The sequence below is a fragment of the Lacerta agilis genome, chromosome 8 (genome assembly GCF_009819535.1).
Source record: "Lacerta agilis isolate rLacAgi1 chromosome 8, rLacAgi1.pri, whole genome shotgun sequence".
Classification (NCBI taxonomy): Eukaryota; Metazoa; Chordata; class Lepidosauria; order Squamata; family Lacertidae; genus Lacerta; species Lacerta agilis.
This window is the reverse complement of record NC_046319.1, coordinates 83,848,116-83,867,473: the sequence shown is the minus strand read 5'-3', so window position 1 is coordinate 83,867,473 and position 19,358 is coordinate 83,848,116. Positions and strand designations below refer to the sequence as shown.

Sequence of the window (19,358 nt, the reverse complement as noted above, 5' to 3'; positions counted from 1 at the left end):
TCGCCTGAACATCAGGAAGAACTTTCTGACGCCGAGAGCCGTTTGACGGGGGGACGGACCCCCTTGGAAGGTGGCGGACTCTCCTTCCTTGGAGGTTTCTAAGCGGAGGTTGGGGGGGGTTGTCTGCCGGGGGATGTCCATCCGTGGCTGCTGCATTGCGGGGGATCAGGCCTTGTAGAGCCCAAATGCAAGCCCCCGCCCCCAGTGGGGCAAGAGGGGAAGTTTTCAAAGAATCTCAGGATCTTAGAATTGTAGAGTTGGAAGGGGACCCCCAGGGATCATCTAGTCCAACCCCCTGCAAGGCAGGAATCGCGGCTGAAGCATCCCTGATACCCGAACTTAAAAATGGAAAGCGTAATGCTGGTGGTCAACAAAAGAGGTTCAAAGACTCACTCAAGCCAAATCTGAAAAAATGTAGTATAAACACCAACAACTAGGAAACACTGGCCTGCAAGCGCTCCAGTTGGAGAACAGCCTTGACCAAAGGTGTCCTGGGCTTTGAAGACACTCGAACTCAGGACGCAAGGGAGAAACATGCTCAGAGGAAGGCACGCTTGGCAAACCCTCACCGGGATCAACTCCTGCCTGGAAACCTATGTCCCCACTGTGGAAGGACGTGTGGATCCAGAATCGGCCTCCACAGTCACTTACGGACTCACTGCTAAGACAGTGTTCATGGAAGACCATCTTACTCGGCTATGAGGGATCACCAAAGAAGAAGGAGATCGCTGACAGAGGCTCCCTTTTGAGGGATCCCATTCCGCTGTCTCATGGCTCTGGCTGTCAGAAAGCTCTTCCTGTTGTTTAGTTAAAATCTCCTTTCTTGCCGTTGTTTGAATCCATTGTTTCGGATCCTGCCCCCTGGACTTTGCTGAACCAGTTTACATGGATTGCTTTGGTTCCATAGAGCTTTGGAGAGGCGACAGCAGCAGCCCCAGTCCTTGTGGGAGCCTTTTCGCTCAAAGGGACAGCAGGTGGTTGGGACAGGATGGGGAGGGGACGACACCTGTCTCTTCCTTTACCCTCAGCTCAGGTTGACCCTGGCGGGGGGGGGAATGAGTGTCCTGGTTCGGACAAGGTGTCCGTGTGGTCCTCTCCAAGGACACAACTTGCAGGCTGCTTCCTGCCATGACAGCTTTTCCAGAGAGAACAAGGAGTATAGGATGCCGTTCCGCCGCTGAAGGACTCTGTGGGGCTCAGAAGCATACGCATTTCTGACTTCAAGAAGAGGGAGAGCTTGGGGCTGGACTCGGTTGTGCCTGCTCTGGCCCCAGAGAGCAGGGGTTGTTTCGCAAGAGAAGCCCCCTGCGCTGCTTTCTCAGTCTGCTCCATCGCTGGTGCCCGGCTGGTCCTCTCGCCTCCCGTCCTCCCCACGCCAACTTCGCCCTCTGCCTAATCTGGCCTCCCTCTGACCGCGGCCCAGCTGGCCGGCCTGCAGACTTGCCCTCTCAAAGGCCTGGCTGGATCTGTCCCTTCCCAGCACCACCCAGACGGGCGCAGGGCAGCCAAGAACAACCGAGACTGTCTGGCCGGCCTCGATTGCGCCTGGGAATGTGGGGCAAGTGGGCCCCCTCCAAGAGATCTGGCTCCCGCCCAGCCCCAGGGATTGAGGGGGGGGCCCTCTGCACTGCAGGCTGAGTGGCCATGGGGTTGCTCCAAGCAGGGAGCAGGCTCAGGAGCCCACAGTGCCAGGCAGCGTTGTGTGTTAAAGGACAAGCTTCTTTTCCACCATATTCTCCACCCCCACCCCACCCCCGATCAGCCCAGTTCAGATCTTGCTGTGCAGATGTGTCCCCACCCCCGAGTGTTTAGAAAAGCACATACCTCGCCGTGACTCTGGCAAGCGAGCCAAGCCGCACGCTCTGGAAGGAGGCCACGCGCCCCCCTACCCCGTCCCTCCAGGGGAAGGTGGGGTGTCCTGAGAGCAGAGACTTCCTGCTGACTTGGCAGCCCAGACCCCACCGGAGCGGGGGGGGGGAGCCAAAGACTTTTCCTAACACAAACACACAGCTCCCAAACCCCCCAAAAGACTTGCGGGATGAGGCTGAGTTTTGGCAAGCCGGATCGGGACACTGGAGTCCCTGCGCTGGTCCCGTGTGGAAGTTCCCCCAGAGTCTCCCCTCAGAGACTCGCCCATGAATGGGGGCAAACGGGCATGTCGGCCCCCGGGGAGCTGCAGGAATCTCTGTTGCGTCGCAGCGGGGAGTGAACGTCCTTGTTATTTATTTCGTAATAAATAAGACAAAAACATTAAAAGCCTCAAAGTAGTTTGCAAATAGATAAAATGGGGAAAAACCAAGCGTGGTTTACTTTGAAATGTACAAAACTTAAAATACAAAAGCCGATTAAAGTTGCCTCAATTTTCTAAGCATCTGGGTTTGGGTGCTTTTAGCAGGTGCCGACAAGAGTCCAGTGAAGACGCCTCAAGTGGCAGGGAGTTCCAAAGGGTCGGTGCCGCCACTAAATGATCGAGTTCTTAAAAGCACAAATCAAAGCAGTCAGGTAGGGGCCTTTTGGGTAAGGAGATCGCATCCTGCTGGGGACATTTCCCATTTGGGTGTGTCTAGGATCAAAGTCATTGTTGATTTTATTTTTAATTACATCCCACTTTAAGAACCTAAGAAGTGTCCGGGATGAGGCCAATGGCCCACCTGGTCAAGCATCCTCGTCTCCCAGTGGCCAAATTTCCCTAAGAACCCAGGAATCTAGATAGACTGCCTCTGGAGCTGGAGGTTCCATCAGAAGAGCTTGGCTGCTGGATCAGGCCAACGGGGGCCTGTCTTCACGGCGGCCAAGCAGATACCCACAAGCAGGAGCTGAGAGCAAAAGCAGCTCTCCCCTCCCGCAGTTTGCAGCAGCTGGCACTCGGAAGCATTTGTGGCAATAAAATTAGCAGGCCATAAATAAAAGGGATTGCTAGTGGCAGAGGCAGCGGCACTGATGGGAAGTGTTAAAAACCCCGGTTCTCCTGCCGCCTGGATCGTCAAATAACCATCCAAATAATGCGTGGCGTCATGGGATCCTGACCTTATTTTCATGGCCCACTCCAGAAATGCGCGTGCAACGGAACAGCCCACGGGCATCGTTTTGTCAAAGTACCATTGGTCCTGAAACTTTAAACCTAGCAGCCAGAAGTCATGCGGGTGGACTGGAAGAAGGCGAAAGGCCGATTCAAGACCACACTTTTTGCCATAAGAGCACCAGGGCCGCGTTCCTTAATCAGCTTGATTGCATAATCCGGCGGCGCATGTTTTACGGAGCATTGCTCCCGAGGAATGGCGTCATTTACTGACCTGCTCTTTGGGTACGATAAGTTATGAATCATGCGGAACTCACCCGGTACCCTTTTAGGCACGATGCCCAGAGGTGGTACTATAAATTTAGGAAAAGGGGGCTCCGGGGATGGGCCTGCACCCCTCCCTAAAAGGCGCTCTTTGGAAATCTTTTTCAGGACAATATGTGGCATCTCATGTACAGACTTTTGGTTGGGGCAGGGGGGGGGTTGCCTACCGCTGGGATACGGAACCTTTCCGGAAGCCACCCTCCAGGTATTTTGCCGCCTCCTTGTTGGGGAGGGAGAGGGGGCTAGGGAAAGGAGAGGGTTATTTGCAGACATTAACTTCTGCGTGGCTGTGAACCTGCAGAGCCGGCCTCATTTGTGCAAAGGCAGCATTGTTAAACTCCCAGCACAATTTCCTTGGCACCCTCCACCCTGGGTTGGGGATGGAGCAGCTCCTCTTTTGCATCTGCAACCTCTGGACCCGGGGGGCACACTGTCGTCAGCTGCCCCCTCCCCTGAGCTGTGGGGCTGAGAGCGATCAGGGACCCTGGGGCTCCCTCTTCCGTCCCCCTCCCCAGAGTCGTGTTTCCCCAGGGGCTTTTCTCCCCCCAGGGGAGAGTCTGCACCCTGGACTGAGAGTTGGCCTTTGTGCACGTAGGGGTCCAGAGAGCCAAGGGGGCCTCTGTCCTGGGAAGCAGCTGCACCTAAAGGGGAGGTGGGGTTGTTGTTGTTGTTGTTGTTGTTGTTTCAACTTGCACACCTCCCTATACCCGGAGGTCGCAGGGCGGTTCACAAAGAAGACCACAACGTATAAAATCAAACCAAAAACAAGAACCCCAAAGAACCCCCCCCCCCCCAAAAAAGAACCGCATTCTAAAAGGGCACAGGGTGTCAATCAGGTCAACCAAAGGAACGTTTTTGCCTGGTGCCTGTTGTTGTTCAGTCGTTCAGTCGTGTCCGACTCTTCGTGACCCCATGGACCAGAGCACGCCAGGCACACCTATCCTTCACTGCCTCCCGCAGTTTGGCCAAACTCATGCCAGTCGCTTCGAGAACACTGTCCCACCATCTCATCCTCTGTCGTCCCCTTCTCCTTGTGCCCTCCATCTTTCCCAACATCAGGGTCTTTTCCAGGGAGTCTTCTCTTCTCATGAGGTGGCCAAAGTACTGGAGCCTCAGCTTCAGGATCTGCCCTTCCAGTGAGCACTCAGGGCTGATTTCCTTCAGAATGGATAGGTTTGATCTTCTTGTGGTCCATGGGACTCTCAAGAGTCTCCTCCAGCACCATAATTCAAAAGCATCAATTCTTCAGGGATCAGTCTTCTTTATGGTCCAGCTCTCACTTCCATACATCACTACTGGGAAAACCATAGCTTTAACTATACAGACCTTTGTTGGCAAGGTGATGTCTCTGCTTTTTAAAGGTGTATAATAAAGACACCAGGCAAACTTCCCTGGGGAGAGCATGCCACAGACGGGGAGCCACTGCAGAGAAGGCCCCGTTCTTGTGCTGCCACCCTCCGGACCTCTCAAGGAGGAGGGATGAGAGAGATGGGGAAGGTGGAGGGATTTAATTTTTGGGTGCATTTATTATTTTGCATTTATAGCCCTGCTTTTTCTCCAAGGAGCTCAAGGTTCTCCCCCTCCTCCTTTGACCCCCCACAACAACCCTGCGAGGGAGGCCAGGCTGAGAGGCAGCAGCTGGCCCCCAAGGACACCCTACGACTGAGAGCAGAATTTCAAACCAGGTCATAGTCCAGCGCTAACCACTAGGCCACACTAGCTCTCTCTTCCAACTAGGCGAAAAAGGAAAACACCCCACTGGATTCTGCCTCCTGTCTGCAGGTGTGGCTGCTGACCTGATCTCTCTCTCTCTCTCTCTCTGCCCCCCAGTCCTCTGCCCCCTCATCTGCCAAAATGGGGGGGTCTGCCTCAAGAAGGACAAGTGCCTCTGCCCCCCCAGCTGGACGGGGAAGTTCTGCCACATCCCAGCCCTCCCTCGGCCCCACGGACAGCAGGCGCCCTCCCGACGCGAGACCAACGCCCAGGCCGAGGCGGGGGCCCAGCCCATGGCCAAGTCCACCTACACCCTCCCCATCGCCAACCACCGCGAGGAGCGTGACGGTAAGACGGGGGCCGGGAGAGGGGGCGGCGTTGCAGCGGGTTGGGCTAAATGACCCTGGGGGGGGGGTCCCTTCCAGCTCTCCCATCCTGCGATTCTAAGAGGAGTCAGAGAAGGGGGCAGGAGGTTCCAGAATGCAGTTGAGTCATTTTGGGGACCCTGCCCACCTCGGATTCGTAATCCCACCCCCCAAAAAAAGCATCGATATAGTAAGAATGAATAATAATTTTTATTATTTCTACCCCGCCCATCTGGCTGGGTTTCTCCAGCCATTGTTCACAAGAGCACGTTGCACGACTCACCAAGAGGAAAGAACACCATGAAATTCTGAGCAGTAACAATTCATTGCATATTTTGGCAAGATCTAATTAAAAGCAGGGAGTTTTAGGTGTCTGAGAGGCGCCCCCCCCTGCTGCCCCCTTGCCTCTTAGCGCCATCCCTCAGGTCATAAGTATCTTATTTTTCCTTCTTTTAAAAATTTCAATGGGGGGGGGGGCGTGACAAGAAATTTTCTGCACCGGGTACCATCTGACCTTGCTACGCCACTGCCTCCCTCCGGGGTGGCACCACCCACTTTGGGAATCTCGGAGTTAAATGGTGGGGTTGTTGGGGGGGGGACACACCCAGCTGGGAAGCCGGTGTGAGTCCGAATCCTGTGCTGCGTGGCTTCCCGTGCTGTGAGGACCCTTGGGTGCCAACAGTGCCATACTGCGTCAGGCGCAGCCAAGACCATTCTGGTTTGATTTGGCAGAAGAGACACCCCCCACTCCTTACAGCTCAGGGATAGAAACCCCAGAAGAGCCCATCTAGTCCAGCCTCCCAGTGGCCAAATACCCCAAAGAGCCTAGCATTCGAGATAGACTGCGCCTGGACCTGGAGGCTCCATTAGAGCCTCTGAAGAGCCTGGCTGCTGGATCACGCCCTCCAGTCCAGTCTCCTGTTCTCACAGTGGCCAAATACCCCAAAGAGCCTAGCATTCAAGATAGACTGCGCCTGGACCTGGAGGCTCCATTAGAGCCTCTGAAGAGCCTGGCTGCTGGATCACGCCCTCCAGTCCGGCCTCCTGTTCTCACAGTGGCCAACCAGGTGCCCCCAAGGATTCGAACACAGGAGCAACTTGTGGTCCCCCTTGCTTGGTGCTGGCAGGAGATCCCTTTAGGGTGGGGGTGGGGTGCTCCTTTTTGGGCACGGCTCCTGGAAAAGGGATCTCTGCCAGCGAGGAAGGGACGGAGCAGACACCCAGCGACAGAGCAGATAAATGTTTGCTGGAGGGACGCCTGGAATTATTCTTTTTGGAGGAAGGCAGAGGGACACATTGCCTGCTTGCAAATATTTGAGGAGATAGCGGCAGGACATGGTTTCTCTCCTCCCTGGCCCAGCCAAAGCCGCCGAGACGCAGTTGGAGCCGCAGAGGTGCAGATTAAGCAGAAGGAAGAATTTGGCAGCGGACAGGCCTCTCGAGGGCCGTGGGCTCGGCGGAGCCTCCATGGGCAGAAGCAGTCTACCTTAGAGGTGCTGGAAGGAGGGTGGGGGAGAAGCAGCAGGCAGGGCTCCGCCTTGCTTCCCTGGCTGGGAGTTTGCGAGGGGAGAATCGTAGTAATATTAATAATAAATTTTATTTATATCCCGCCCTCCCTGGCCAAAGCCGGGCTCAGAGCTGCTAACATCATATATAAGACAATATGCATAATACAGCAGGCAAATAAAATAACATTCAACATTCATTAAAATAATATAGAATAATATTAATCAGATAATCCACTCTTAACAGTTACAATAAGTAATTTCTAAACTCCAATCAATAAAACAACAGCAAGCCACAGTGCGCAACATAATACCAATACAAAATGAGAAAGAAGCAGGGGCAGGTGGAAAGAGGCCTTGCCTGGTGGAGTAGAGCTGGAAGGGACACCAGGGGACATCTAGTCTGACCCCCTGAAATGCAGAATCCAGGGCCGGATACAGGTTGGATGAGGCCCTCAGCTCCTGAAGGTAATGGGGCCCTTGACATGTCCAGCTGCCCTTTGTCCACAACCAAGTGTCGCTGTTTTTTGTGTTGAATAGATGCTCGATGGTCATTTATGGACCACATAGGTATCTCAAGCCATTCGCACATAACCAGATCTGTACTTTATCAAAGTAATATTTATTTTATCTTATATTTTGGAAATGTACATCCAGTTTTTTCCCCTTTAATTTTGCAGAGGCTCCTTTTGTCAATTCAGGGGCCCCCAAACCTTAGGGGGCCAATAAACCCGCCTGCGGTGCCGCCCCCCCCCCCCCCGCCCCATGAAAAGCACAATTCAGAGTAGCTGCCTGGGCAACCCACTCGGGAAGATAATATCTGAAAACAAATGAATTGCACATTTGGTCAAATCCCAGTCAAAACTGTCTAGGGTGGGCTTGATCCTGCAAGAGCAGCTTTTCAAAATCTGGGAGTCATTTCCTGCTCCTCTGAGTGCCCCCCAGGGACTGCCCCATTGGGAATCTCGGCCTTAACTTCTGCCTGTGGGAGCTGATCCACCGTGGACCAGAGAAGGGGCAGGGAAGCCATCTCCATCCTTCATTACTCCTGGGTGAGAGAGGCAAAGAGAAAACCACCTTCTGGGGAATTGGGAGGGACCCCCAGCGGTCATCTAGTCCAACCCCCTGCAATGCTGAAGACTCTCCCGACAGGTGAGCATCCAGCCTTGGCTTAAAAACCTCCCGGATGCCAACAAACAGGGAATTTAGTTCAAATGGGGGGGGTGTCAATACGTACAATTTTTTGGGCAAAGGGTGTTTAATGAGATAACAGAAATCACGGGGTTAAAGCTGGCCAAACGTCCAGAGGTAGCATTATTATCAATTAACGGCGAAGGGTCTCAGGCTCCCAAGGGAGTTCCTTCTGCTGTGAAACGTCTCTTCCTGTTAGAAATTTGGGGAATCGTAGAATTGTGGAGCTGGAAGGGAACCCTGGGGGTCATCCAGCCCACCCCCAGCAATGCAGGAATCCTTGGTTTGGGTCTTGCCTGCCTTCCCTCCAGGTATTTGGGGATCCCTCTCAGTCCCCTCTTCTCCGGGTTCAATGGCCCCGACTGCTTCAGCCTTCCTCTCTGCTCCCCCCCCCCCCGCCAGGTGTGGCTTCCCTGGCCAACGTCCACGTCGAGCACCCTCCCGAGGCCTCTGTCACCATCCACCAGGTGGAGCGCGTGAGCGAGGAGCCGGCGGGGGACGCCAACGCGCTCCCCCTCTCCCGCCCGGCCCTCTACAGCGTCCTGGCGCAGAGCAGCCCCCGAGACACCCCCAGCGGGGGCTACGGAGAGGGCGCCGGGTTCGGATATTGCTTCCGCCAGCTCCGCGGAGGAGAGGTAAGTACTTGGGGTGGGGGGAGCACGGGGGAGAGGGGAGGGCGGGGGGCAGAATGCAGAGGACCAACCCACCCCCCACCGTCAGCTCACTTCCAACTCAGCCCTCTAGGGGAAAAAATGGGGTCTGCTTAGAAAACCCTCTGTAAATGGGGGCGATCTAGGGGTCCCCCACTGTTCCTTAAAGCGGCCAGCAGCTCTCCATTCTTAAAAACATAAGAGGAGCCTTCAGGATCAGGCCAGTGGCCCACCTAGTTCAGCTTTCTATTCTCACAGTGGCCAAATACCCCCAAGAACTTAGGAATCCAGGTCATGTTAAACTGAATTTCAGGATGATATACAAAACAAGTATCAACCAAGGAACGAATGAATTTTTATTTTGATAACAACTTTTATGGATCATTTCTGCTGCACAGTTTGCAAAACCAATAAAGCATAAAAAAAGAACTTAGGAATCCAGGTAGACTGCCTCTGGACCTGGAGGTTCCATAAGAATAGAAGAAGCAGGGCCGCCAACTATAGGGGGCCCTGGGGGTCCAAGCACCCCAAAAATGTTTGGTTGTGGCTGCTCAGCACTCACATCCCAGGGCCCCCGTCATGACTTTCGGCGCCTCGCAAAACCATAGAAGGCCAACCGAGAACTTGGAGATGGGGTCGGAGGCCTTGCGATAACTGTAACAACTCGGAACCGGACTTCTGGTGCCACCGGGATTCAGGTTCTGAGGGCGCCGGGTGCGTGACCTCATGGCATCCCGTCACACGCACTGGGCACCCATCACCTGGCCCCAAGTTGGCAGAAGGAGAGCCTGGCCATTGGCCCATCTGGTCCAGCTTCCTCTCCTGACAGTGGCCAACCAGATGCCTCCATAGGAAGCCCACAAGCAGGACCTGAGTGCAAGAGCGTTCTCCCGCTATCTGGCATTCAGAGGTAGACTGTCCCTGGGCATGGAGGTTCTGCAGTCAACATCGGCCTCCGTAAGAAGAGCCCGGCTGGGATTCGGAGGTGTATTGCCTCTGGCAACAGGGAAGAACACAGCCGTGGGTCGTGCCCCCCTCCTCCGTGGGTTTGTCTAATCCTCTCTTGAAGCCATCCAAGTTCGTGGCCATCGCTGTCTCCTGTGGGAGGGAGTTCCACAGTCCAGCTCTGCGCTGCCAGAAGGGAAGCACAGCTGTGAATTCATGTGAAGTGGAGACCGGGGAGGGGAGAGAGTGGCTGAGCCCCCCGCCGCCTCTTTGGCAAGGGGGTCCGGTTGACTCATCTGCTTTGGCTGGAGGCAGCAGGTGCCGTTCCAAACCCAGGAGAAACAGGAGTTTATGGGGCCCTTTTGATGGGGGTCTCTCCCCCCCCCCCCCGCCGCCGGGAGCAAAGCAAGGGGTGCCTGGAGGCCTCAGCCCCAGCAGGGCGAGGTTGGGGGGGGGCCCTACAAGCCCTGGTGGGTTTCTCTTTAGCGAAATGGCTGGATTTCAGCACTTTGGGTTGACAGGAGGCCAGAAGACTCCAGAAAAGAGCCGCACGCAGATGATTGTGTCAGGAGGGAGGGGGCCGCCATCTGTGCCAAAAGAGGGGATTGTGAAATGGCAGCAGCTGGACTGGCTAGAGCGGGGGGCGGGTCTGAGGGGCACAGAGAGAAGAAATGAAGAAGAAAGAAAGATGAGGCCGAGAGAGGCAGAAAGGGAGAGAGGGAGAGAGGGAGGGAGAGATCGTAGTCGTCTTCTCTATGCCGATTCCAGGAACACTGCGAGTTCCACAGTTTAACTCTGCGGTGCCGCTAATAAGGATTTTCTTTTGTTCTGTCCCGGAGAGGAAGATGGGACCCCTCTTGTCTTCCGTTAAACCCCCTTTGGGGCTTGAACAAGCAAGAAAAAAGGATGGGGTCTATCTAATTTTATTTTATTGCATTATCATAGCCTGCCTTCTTTCTCACCAAGGAGCTCAAGGAGTCATTCATGGTCCTCCCTCTTCATGTATTCCCCACAACAACCCTGTGAGGTAGATTAGGCTGAGAGGGAAACTGACCCCAAGGCCACCCAACCAGCTTCATGGCTGAGGGGGGGGGCGGATTCGAACCCTGGTCTCTCCTAGTCTGACATTCTCACCACGACACCACACGGCCCCCTATGCGCAAAGGTTTTGCACACTTGTGAGCAGAGGGCACTGTGTACGTATGCCCTAGGGCAGGGGTCTGCAACCTTTAAGACGAAAAGAGCCACTTGGACCCATTTCCAAAGGGAAAAAAAACCTGGGAGCCGCAAAACCATTGCGACATTTAAAACAAATATAACACTGCATATATTGTTTCTTATCTTAATGCTATATATACAGGATCGTGCAGTCAGCTGCTATAGCTGCTATATCAATGAAAAATATGAGCATGTCTGATCTGTGACTTTTGATGGCTAGTCCCAGTTATTATTCTCTAATGAGGGGAGAGAGATGCACCCCATATGGTCCCAAATGCATGTATGCTTTGCTGCTTTTGATGCCCCAAATACAAAACCCTCTCGTATTCTGAGCAAGCTTGGGCTTGCTCTCCTGGGTGTTGAATGAAGTCAAGGTGTGCATGTAGGGGTGTGTGTGTGTGTGTTTGTTTTGAATCAAATAAAGGGGGTGTTGAATAAACTCAGGGGGTGTGTATGTGTGTTGAATCAAGTCAAGGTGTGTGCGTGTGTGTACGGGGGTGTATGGGTGTTCTCCCAGGCTCCCTTTAAAAAAACGGGGATAAGCCGCTCTGAAGGGGCACCATGCACCCCTTCACAACGGCTCATCCCCGCTTGCTTTGAATGGAGCTGGGGAGGAGGGGTGAGCTTTCACCCCTGTCCCCACCTCCCTTCAAAGCAAGCGGGATGAGCACAGGGCGTGGGGTGGTGGAGAAAGCAGCATCCCGGCTGCTTTCTCCACCACCCCGCGCCCAGCCGCCGATCCCAAAAGCCTGCTTTTGAGATCGGCAGGAGGGCGCAGAGTGGAGAAAGCAGCCGGGATGCAGCTCTCTCCACCCTGCGCCCAGCCGCGGATCCCATTTTGGGATTGGCACACAGGGCGAGGGGTGGAGAGAGCTGCATCCCCACTGCTTTCTCCACCCTGCGCTCTGCTGCCGATCCCAAAAGCCAGGCAGGGGGGCGCAGGCGGGCCACAGGCGCAGCGCCCCCCACCATTTCCCCGCCCCGGAGCCGCGGCAAAGCTCTAAAAGAGCCACATGCGGCTCCGGAGCCGCGCCTTCCCGACCCCCGCCCTAGGGGAATGCCATGGCTTGGGGGGGGAGCCCCTCTGCTCTGGGGGGGGGCTGCTCTATGGGGGACCCCCAGAGGGATTATTGTGAGCCGAGCCATGCCTTATCCTACAGGTGTGGACCGAAAGCTGGGCTTTTAGGGCTTCTCTGGAACAGCCAAGGTCTGGACTATGCTGGGGGGGGGGGTGTTCCTGGGTTAGGACCCCCAACTGACTCTCTCCCTCCTCTTTCAGTGCAGTGCCCCCCTGCCTGGCTTGCGCACTCGAGAGATCTGCTGCCGGGGGGCCGGCCTGGCCTGGGGGGTCCACGAGTGCCTGCCTTGCACCAACGGTGATGTAGGTAAGGTTACCGTCTGGGCCCCCACCCTCTCCGAAGAAGGGGTAGCAGCTGGGGGGGGGGCTGGGAAGGAGAACGTGGCTCGCACCCTCCTGGGCCGGTTGGGGAGGGGAGGGGGGCCTTTCTCTAGCACAAATTCTTCTCCCCCACCCCAAACTCCTGTCCTTTTGGGGAGTGGGGAGTTGTTCTTTAACGTGGCTTTTGGTGCAGCCCTGAAAGTGTCGGTGGGGGAGGGGTGCATCATCCCGGGGGGGGGGCATGGACATAGCAATGGATTCCTCCAACCACCTGCTCTCTCCTCCTCAAAGGAGACACCAGCCCAGTGGGGAGGAATGAAGTGGCCTGCCCCAAAGGCTTCCGCCGGCAGAACGGATCCTGCATTGGTGAGTGGGGCTGGGCTGGCTGAGGACCCCTTGGTGGGGGGGGGGCTTTTCCACCCCCGGATCCTCCTAGGGGCCAAGGCAGAGCCCCCACAAAGTCCATCCCCTGGCTCTCAGGCTTCCTCCCAGGAGGGGCCTTTGCTGCCCACCCATCCTGGATCTCCCCCCCCCCCGGCCTTTTCTGACACCCTCTTTCTCCCCCCCCCCCATGGCCAGATGTGGATGAATGCACAGAGGGCAGCTTCTGCCACAACGGCGACTGCACCAACACCCGTGGCAGCTTTGCCTGCGTCTGCCACGAGGGGTACATCCTCGACTCCTCTCGAAGCAGCTGCATCTGTAAGTCGGGCACCCCTGGCACGGGCATGGGGGGTGGAGGTGGGGGGTGGCAGGCCTGCAAGCTCGCCTTCTGTTCCTGATTGCATGAGCAGAGCCCGCTGGATCCGGCCTATGGCCCACGTAGTCCAAACAAGTTTAAAATGATTTACTTACAAAATGTTCCAAAGCTCAGATTCATGCATTTATCCAAGCAGCAGCGAGGAAAACAGAGGCAGAATACTCTTGGGTAGCAAATGCAGAAAGATAGCTCCAAACACATGCTCTAAGCCTGGAGCTTGGTCAGTTACATGGCTCAGAGAGAGAGAGAGAGCAGGAAGAGAAGGCTTCACTTCCTCCCTCATCAGGTAAGAGGGGGCGTGGCCTAGCTGAATCTAGGAATCTGACTCTGTGGTCTTAACCCCTTCATGCACCAACTAGCACTTACGCATAGTTACGGTTGCCTGCAAATTCCCACAGCATCTCCCAACGTCCAGCTTCGTTAGATGTCCAGCAGTTCTAGTGTTACGGGGGAGGGGGAGCTCTGCACTTTTTCCAGGCCAGGCATAATTTTACAGACTTCTACACTGTCGCCCCTCACTCACTTTTCCTCTAAATCAGGGGTCAGCAACCTTTTTCAGCCATGGGCTGGTCCACCATCCCTCAGACCATGTGGTGGGCCGGACTATATTTTTGGGGGGAGAAACGAACGAATTCCTATGCCCCACAAATAACCCAGAGATTCATTTTAAATAAAAGGACACATTCTATGTACAAACACACTGATTCCCGGACCGTCCGTGGGCCGGATTGAGAAGGCAATTGGGTCGCATCCGGCCCCCGGGCCTTAGGTTGCCTACCCCGCTCTAAACTAACAAGGCCCAAACGCTGCCCCCTTCTCATTCTGGCTGCCCTTTTCTGAAAACCTCCCCCCACGCTGCCATCTCCATCTCCATTTTGAGAGGAGGAGACCAGAACTGGCCACAGTACCCCCAACACACCCCACACCACAGATGTGCAGATTTTGTTATTTATTTATATATCTATCACCTATCTATCTATAATTTTTTTTATTAAGTTTTCCTATTTTTCCTTTGTCACATTCATATCAAATCATATCATCACATGCAACTTTGCTCATACCGAGCATCGACTGCCCCCACCCCCCACCCCGGCTTTCTTAAGCAATTGCAATCCTTTTAGCATTTCTTTATCACCCCATTTACCTTCTTACTATACTTGAACAATTTTACTTTGGTATCTGTAAATCAGTTTCAAATATGATCATTGCGAAATATTTTAAATCCAAACGGCAAACGTTCTCAAATGTTTACAATGTTCTTTCCTCTGTTGTATAAATTTGCTGCAGTCCTTTTCAAACAGTTCGCTGGTTTCGGGTTTTCCCTGTCAGCTTTGCCAGTTTTGCATATTCAATCCTTTCTATCTGCCGTTCTTCCAAAGTTGGAAGTTCCTGCTGCTTCCATTTTGCAGCCATGGTAGCATACAGAAACATATTTAAGTCTAGATTCAGGTAGGTAGCCGTGTTGGTCTGACGCAGTCGAAATACATAAATAAATTTTCAAAATTTTCCTGTAGCACCTTAGAGACCAACTAAGTTTGTTTCTTGGTATAAGCTTTTGTGTGCACACTTCTTCCACGAAAGCTCATACCAAGAACAAACTTAGTTGGTCTCTAAGGTGCTACTGGACAATTTTTTATATTTAAGTCTACTTTTGGAATTTCTTCTCCCACCATACCCAATAGAACAGCCTCCGGTTGTTTAATAAAAGTATATGTAAAGATCTTTTTCCAGTTCATTGTGTATCATATCCCTGTAGGCTTTACCTTTACTGCACGTCCAGCAGAGGTGCAGATTTTCACGCTCTCCCCCCCCCCCTCCCCGCAGCCCACCACGTGATCTCGGAGGCCAAGGGCCCCTGCTTCCGCGTCCTGAGGGATGGCGGCTGCTCCCTGCCCATCCTGCGCAACATCACCAAGCAGATCTGCTGCTGCAGCCGCGTGGGCAAGGCCTGGGGACACACCTGCGAGCGATGCCCGCCCTTTGGCTCAGGTGAGGGCACCGAGGGAGGGAGGCGATTGGGAGACACCCGGACGGCGGGATCAGAGGCTGGAAGGGGGGGGGAGCCAGCTTTGCGTGTGCTGTGCTGTAACAGCAAAATAATGCTGCGTGATGGGGGGGTTGGGCTAGAGGATCTCTGGGGGTCCCATTCCAATTGCACAATTCTATAAGCTTTCTCTTTGCTCATGCGCACAGAGTGCCTTTTGCCCAGTGCAACCAGCCCCACCCTGGGATTAAGCCTGGGGGAGGCTGTGAGGGCAATGCCCGGAGTGGAGTGGGGGTGCTGAGGGTTTCTCCCCCCCCAAAAAAACCCTCTCTTCACACTGATCTCCTTCTCTTTGGCAGACGGGTTCAAGGAGATCTGCCCGGCGGGGCCCGGCTACCACTACTCGGCCTCTGACTTGCGCTACGACACCCGCTTCCTCGGCCAGGACCTGCCCCGGGTGCCCGTCGGCCGCCAGCAAGGGGGGCGGGATCCGGCCCCCAGACCCGCCCTGGCAACAACCACAGCGCCATCCGTCCGTATGTTCCCTGGGGGGAGGCCAGAGCCCCCCCTTCCTGCTCTGTCCCTCTCCGCATGGCAAACCCTCCCTCTGGGGGCAGAGTTTGGGTGGCTTCTCTGATCCGGATGTTTAGGGAAAAGGAAAGCCTTGGCAGGCCACCCCTGCAAGGCGGGCCAGTTTGGGACTGGGGGGGGGGGCAGAGGGCGGGCAGTTCTACCAGTGCTGTCTGGCACAGCATCAGCCACCAGCTGCAACTCCCTCATTCCAGAGGACCCTTGGCGCCCCTTCCAATTGTCTGTGCCAGTTTGGATGAGGTGGGCTGGTGCCGTCTCTCATCTTTCAGGGCTGGGCATTGTGGGCGGAGGGGTCCTTGCCCCCTCCCCTCCTCACGCCAGTTCTCTCCCCGCCTTGCAGTTCGCTGGAGCCCCCCGCCCACCTCCTTGCCGGAGCGCCAGCCTCCCCGGCGTGTGCCAACCCAGTCTCCTGACCCACCTGTGCCAGGTAGGAAAAGCGGGCAAGTAAGGAGGGGGGGGGGAATTGTGCCTCAATGTGGGAGCCAGAATTCAAGCGTTTAATAGACTCTGGGATAGCTCAGTCGGTCGAGTGCAAAGCTCTTAGGGCTGTGGGTTTGAGCCCCATGTTGGGAGAAAGATTCCTGCCTTGCAGTGAATTTGACTAGATGCCCATTCTAAAATTCTTTGATTCTAATGTGGCAGCGGCAACACTCTGGAACTCCCTGCCTATTGACACCCGTCAGCCGTGCCTTCCCTGCACTTTTTTGGCGCCTGCTAAAAACGTTTAGAAAAGCCCACAGAGATACTCTGAAAGCTTATGCCAGTCTTAGGCTGGATCTACGCTGAAACAGTGGTCCCTTGGTTCTCAAACTTCATCTGTTCCGGAAGTCCGTTCCCAAACCAAAGCATTCCAAAACCGAGGCGCGCTTTCCCATAGAAAGTCATGCAAAATGGATTAATCCATTCCAGACTTTTAAAAACAACCCCTGAAACAGCAATTTAACATGAATTTTGCTATCTAACAAGAACATTGATCCATAAAATAAAAGCAAAAATCAATTTATTGTACTATAAAATAAATAAGAAGTTATTGCAGATGATAAAAATTAAAAATAATTTTTCTTCTTACCTGCACTGATGATAGTCCTTGTTTGGACTGGAGGCTTTGATCCATTTCCGCTGTCAAACAATCCATCAATCAGTAGCTGAACTGGGTTCCACACAGTCACAAAAACAAATGAACCGAAAAAGCCTCAAAAACAAAAACGCAAAATAAATAGCAAAAACAAAAGCACCAAACATAATCTGTTCCAGAAGTCCGTTTGACTTCCGAAATGTTCGGAAAACCAAGGCGCAGCTTCTGATTGGTGCAGGCGCCCCGGAAACAATAGCCGACAGCCGCATCGGACATTTGGCTTCCGAAAAACGTTCGAAAACCGGAACATTTACATCCGGGTTTTCAGGGTTTGGGAATCAAGGTACCTCTGTATTTTAAAAATGCTAAGAAAAAAAACCCACGTTCTATAGTTCTCTTTTTCTTTTCTTTTCTTTATTTATTTGGTTTTTCAAATTACAGTTTTACAATCAATCACATATCCAACATACAACATAAAGGACAGGATTCCATAGAATCTCCTAGTCTTCCCTCCTCCCCTATTGTTAATCATTTCCTCCTGCATCTTTTATAATGAGCCAGATCTTTTACATCTCCGTTATATCCAAAATTCACCATTAAGCTGTAAGTGTTATTCCAATCCTACTAACAATTTTGACTGTTTACAATGGTTTTTAAGAACATTATTTAGCTCTCAATGCAATTTACCATTGACTGCTGTGCAGCGCCCCCTGGTGTCACATTTGTATAACACATTTAAAGGTTATAACTCGCCAAAGTGCAAGTAGATAAATAGATACTGCTCCAGCAGGAAGGTAAACGGTGTTTCCGTGCGTTGCTCTGGTTCACCAGTAGAGCAAGATGAGCGCCGCAACCCCAGAGTCGTCCGCGACTGGACCTAACGGTCAGGGGTCCCTTTACCTTTACCTTTACCTGTATACATCATTCCAGGCATGTCCTAAGTCTGTTTCGGAGGCCTAATCCAGCCTGCCAGTCCGCCCCTGCAGCAGTTTATTTCCTAGGGTAAAATCCTAAAAAAAAAAAAAAAAACCTCAACAATTCCAACTCTTAAAAAAGCTCAGTAACTTTGGGGCACTTGGATCAGCCCCTTGGTTGGCCCCCACGGCCCTTCACTTCATCAAATCTGGCCCTCTTTGAAAAAAGTTTGGACACCACTGGATTATTCTGTTCTCGTGGTTAAGAGCGGTAGACTCGTAATCTGGGGAACCGGGTTTGTGTCTCCCCTCCTCCACAAGCAGCTGCTGGGTGACCTTGGGCTAGTCACACTTCTCTGAAGTCTCTCAGCCCCACTCACCTCACAGTGGGGGAGGAAGGGAAAGGAGAATGTGAGCCGCTTTGAGACTCCTTCGGGTAGTGGAAATCCAAACTCTTCTTCTCTTCTTTACCTTCCCGTGATTGTTTTTATATATGCTGGAAGCTGCCCAGAGTGGCTGGGACAACCCAGTCAGATGGGAAGGGTACAATTATTATTATTATTATTATTATTATTATTATTATTATTATTATTATTATTGTTTTCTCCCCACCAGACGCTGGGCAGGGTGTGTGTGAACGGCGGCCCCAAGTGTGTGGTCCCGGGCGCTGCATCCCCCGCCAGAGTGGCTACACCTGTGTGTGCGACCGCGGCTTCTGGCTGAGTCCTCAAGGCACCCATTGCATTGGTGAGAGGCGGGGGGGGGGCTGTTCTGGGGGGGGGTGAGAGAAGCAAGGAGCAGGAGGAGGCAACCCTTTGGGGACACGGGGTTCAGCTTCCAAAGCTGAGCGTAGGGAGATTCGGGACGGATAAAAGGAAAGACTTCTTCACGCAGTGTATTGTTAATCTGTGGAACTCCCTTCCACAGGACCGCCAACCTGGATGGCTTTGAAATTCATGAAGGAGGGGAGGGCTATCGATGGCTCCTCCACAGTTGCAGGCAGAAATGCTCCTGAATCCCAGTTGCCGGAAGCCAGAGCAGGGGAAGGGGGCTCTTGAGTTCAAATCCTGATTGCAGGTTTCTCACAACAGGCACCTGGTTGGCCACTGTGAGAACAGGAGGCTGGCCGGCCACGGGCCTGATCCTGAATGATCCTCTTGTGCTCTTTGGAAGCTTTGAGGGTGTGCATGGCATCAGAAGGCGGCCTCAGCAGAGCCAGAGGTGCCCACCTCCATGTGGCCAGCCAAGTGCCCCAAGGAACTGGGTGCCGGGGGGGGCCACCAGCCCCGCCTGAGCCCCACAGCAGCCACCGCAACTGGCACTCAGAGGCGTTTTCTGCCTCTCCCAGTGGACTATTGCGGCACTTGGGGAAATCTGTGGCCCGTAAGCTCAGCTGTGGTTAGGAAAGCAGGCTGTACATGCTCAGAGGTAGCCTCTCCCGGAGTGTTTTGCAGAGCTCAGCTTTAGCAGGTGGCTAAACTCCTGAAGGTAATGGGGCCCTTTCTATGTCCACCTGTCCTTTGTCAACAACAAATGGTCGCTGTTTTTTTGTGTTGAATATATGGTAATTTATGGGCCTCATAGGTATCTAAAGCCACTTGCACATGACAAAATATGTATTTTATCAAAGTAATTGTTGAACTGAAATACAATTAAGAAGAAGCATATTAATTGTGAAATAATTATTAAGCTCTAACTTAAAATG

General features: G+C 53.5%; 1 protein-coding gene across 1 annotated transcript in view; it reads left to right on the top strand.

The window, feature by feature from the left end:
- LTBP4 (latent transforming growth factor beta binding protein 4) overlaps window positions 1-19,358 on the top strand; it is a 49,182-nt gene that overhangs the window by 13,112 nt on the left and 16,712 nt on the right. The window contains exons 5-13 of the mRNA XM_033158645.1: window positions 5,174-5,404; window positions 8,520-8,752; window positions 12,210-12,315; window positions 12,621-12,695; window positions 12,909-13,031; window positions 14,914-15,078; window positions 15,433-15,609; window positions 16,005-16,091; window positions 18,269-18,400. Coding sequence (XP_033014536.1) covers window positions 5,174-5,404; window positions 8,520-8,752; window positions 12,210-12,315; window positions 12,621-12,695; window positions 12,909-13,031; window positions 14,914-15,078; window positions 15,433-15,609; window positions 16,005-16,091; window positions 18,269-18,400 — 1,329 coding nt within the window. The remainder of the gene's footprint in view (window positions 1-5,173; window positions 5,405-8,519; window positions 8,753-12,209; window positions 12,316-12,620; window positions 12,696-12,908; window positions 13,032-14,913; window positions 15,079-15,432; window positions 15,610-16,004; window positions 16,092-18,268; window positions 18,401-19,358) is intronic.